Source organism: Sinocyclocheilus anshuiensis, unplaced genomic scaffold (assembly GCF_001515605.1).
Source record: "Sinocyclocheilus anshuiensis isolate Anshui unplaced genomic scaffold, SAMN03320099.WGS_v1.1 scaffold579, whole genome shotgun sequence".
Classification (NCBI taxonomy): Eukaryota; Metazoa; Chordata; class Actinopteri; order Cypriniformes; family Cyprinidae; genus Sinocyclocheilus; species Sinocyclocheilus anshuiensis.
In genome coordinates, this window is record NW_015551075.1 from 2,411,325 (window position 1) to 2,412,989 (window position 1,665).

The following is a 1,665-nucleotide window of genomic DNA, read 5'->3' on the forward strand; positions in this document are numbered from 1 at the left end:
TTTTCTTTGGGTGCAATGAATGAAGCTGAATTACAAGACGCTGTTGATTCTACATTTGTTATTGTATTTCTGATGCTATATATTTTATCAGTGAAGAAATTCATAAAGCCATTACTACTAAACTGTGAGGGAATATTTAGTTCGGTTGAAGTCTGATTATTTGTTAATCTAGCCACTGTGCTAAATAAAAACCTTGGATTGTTTTGGTTATTTTTTTATGTCATCCTTTATCTATCCAAGGAGACTCAAATTAGCACTTGCAGGAAAGCATGACTTCTCCCTGTTCAGAGCAAACCATGGCCTATAACTGTTGTTCCTTTTGGAATGAATTTGTTTTATCCATTTCGCAGAGTTCCCGTGCAGCCCTGCAGCGCTACCTCTTCTACTGCAACCGCTACATGAACCACATGCAGAGTCTGCGCTTTGAGCACAAGTTGTATGCGCAGGTGAAGCAGAAGATGGAGGAGATGCAGCAGCACAACATGTCGTGGATCGAGGTGCAGTTCCTGAAGAAGGCCGTGGATGTGCTGTGCCAGTGTCGCTCCACGCTCATGTTCACCTACGTCTTTGCCTTCTACCTCAAAAAGAACAACCAGTCCATCATCTTCGAAGTGAGGGGGAAATCATGTTTTTTTTTTTTTTTGAATTGCACAATCCCATGTGTTAGACTGTTTTATAGCTGCAAAAATAATGACTGTTTTTGGACAGGTTTCCAAAACACTCCACCTGTCTGCTGTTGGTGGGACTAACATTCAAACTATATTTTCATAGCATTACACTGTTTACAGTTGTCAGAGAAATCAACACACTGATGTCTTACTGCTGTGTTTTTTTTCCAGAACAATCAGGCTGATTTGGAGAACGCTACAGAGGTGCTCTCGGGTTATCTAGAGCGAGATATCTCCCAGGATTCTTTGCAAGATATCAAACAGAAAGTTCAGGATAAGTATAGGTGAGAAATTTATCCAGAATCACAATATTGTGTCTCGTGTTTTTTTTTCTCCTTCTTTTTATTTCTTTTAAATTCATGAAATTATTGTATTGTCTACTGCTGCTTGTACAATTTGTGCAGTTATTTTAGTGTTATTTATTTGCTATTATAGTATTAGTATTTTTAATTAGATTTTGTTTTTAGTTTTCATTTTAATTTTAGTTTAAATTTTAGTACTTTTATGTGCTTTTGTCTTTTTTATATTTCTGTTTAGCTTCAATATTTTTTTATTTCAGTGTTGGGTTTAATAATTGTACTACTTTTATTTCAGTTAGTTGCCTTGGCAAAATTCCATCTAGTATTCACATTTTATTTCAGCCTTAAATAAGTTTACGGAAATAGATTAATTAACAATAGTAACACTGAACTTGTGCACTATATTCCAAGTCTTCTAAAGTTGCTTTGTGTGGTGAACAAACCCACATTTAAATTTCCAGAATGTCTTCCCTTCCACTAAATATGTGAAAAGGCACAATTTTTTAATCTGACACATTGGGCAGCTTTGATAAAATTGACGGCAAAACGCCATTGGATCTTGTGTGTTTTGTAGGGCAAAAGTCTAAAGCACCAGTTTAAATATGCAGGATGAAAACTGAGGTTTGGAATGTACACACCAGTGATGCACCGAAATGAACATTTTTGGTCTGAAAGTAAATTTTAATCAATATATTTTA

The 1,665-nt window shown here is 35.6% G+C and overlaps 1 protein-coding gene across 1 annotated transcript in view; it reads left to right on the forward strand.

The window, feature by feature from the left end:
- arih1l (ariadne homolog, ubiquitin-conjugating enzyme E2 binding protein, 1 like) overlaps positions 1-1,665 on the forward strand; it is a 14,109-nt gene that overhangs the window by 10,560 nt on the left and 1,884 nt on the right. Inside the window, exons 12-13 of the mRNA XM_016452250.1 lie at positions 351-611; positions 840-952. Of these exons, the coding sequence (XP_016307736.1) occupies positions 351-611; positions 840-952 (374 nt within the window). The remainder of the gene's footprint in view (positions 1-350; positions 612-839; positions 953-1,665) is intronic.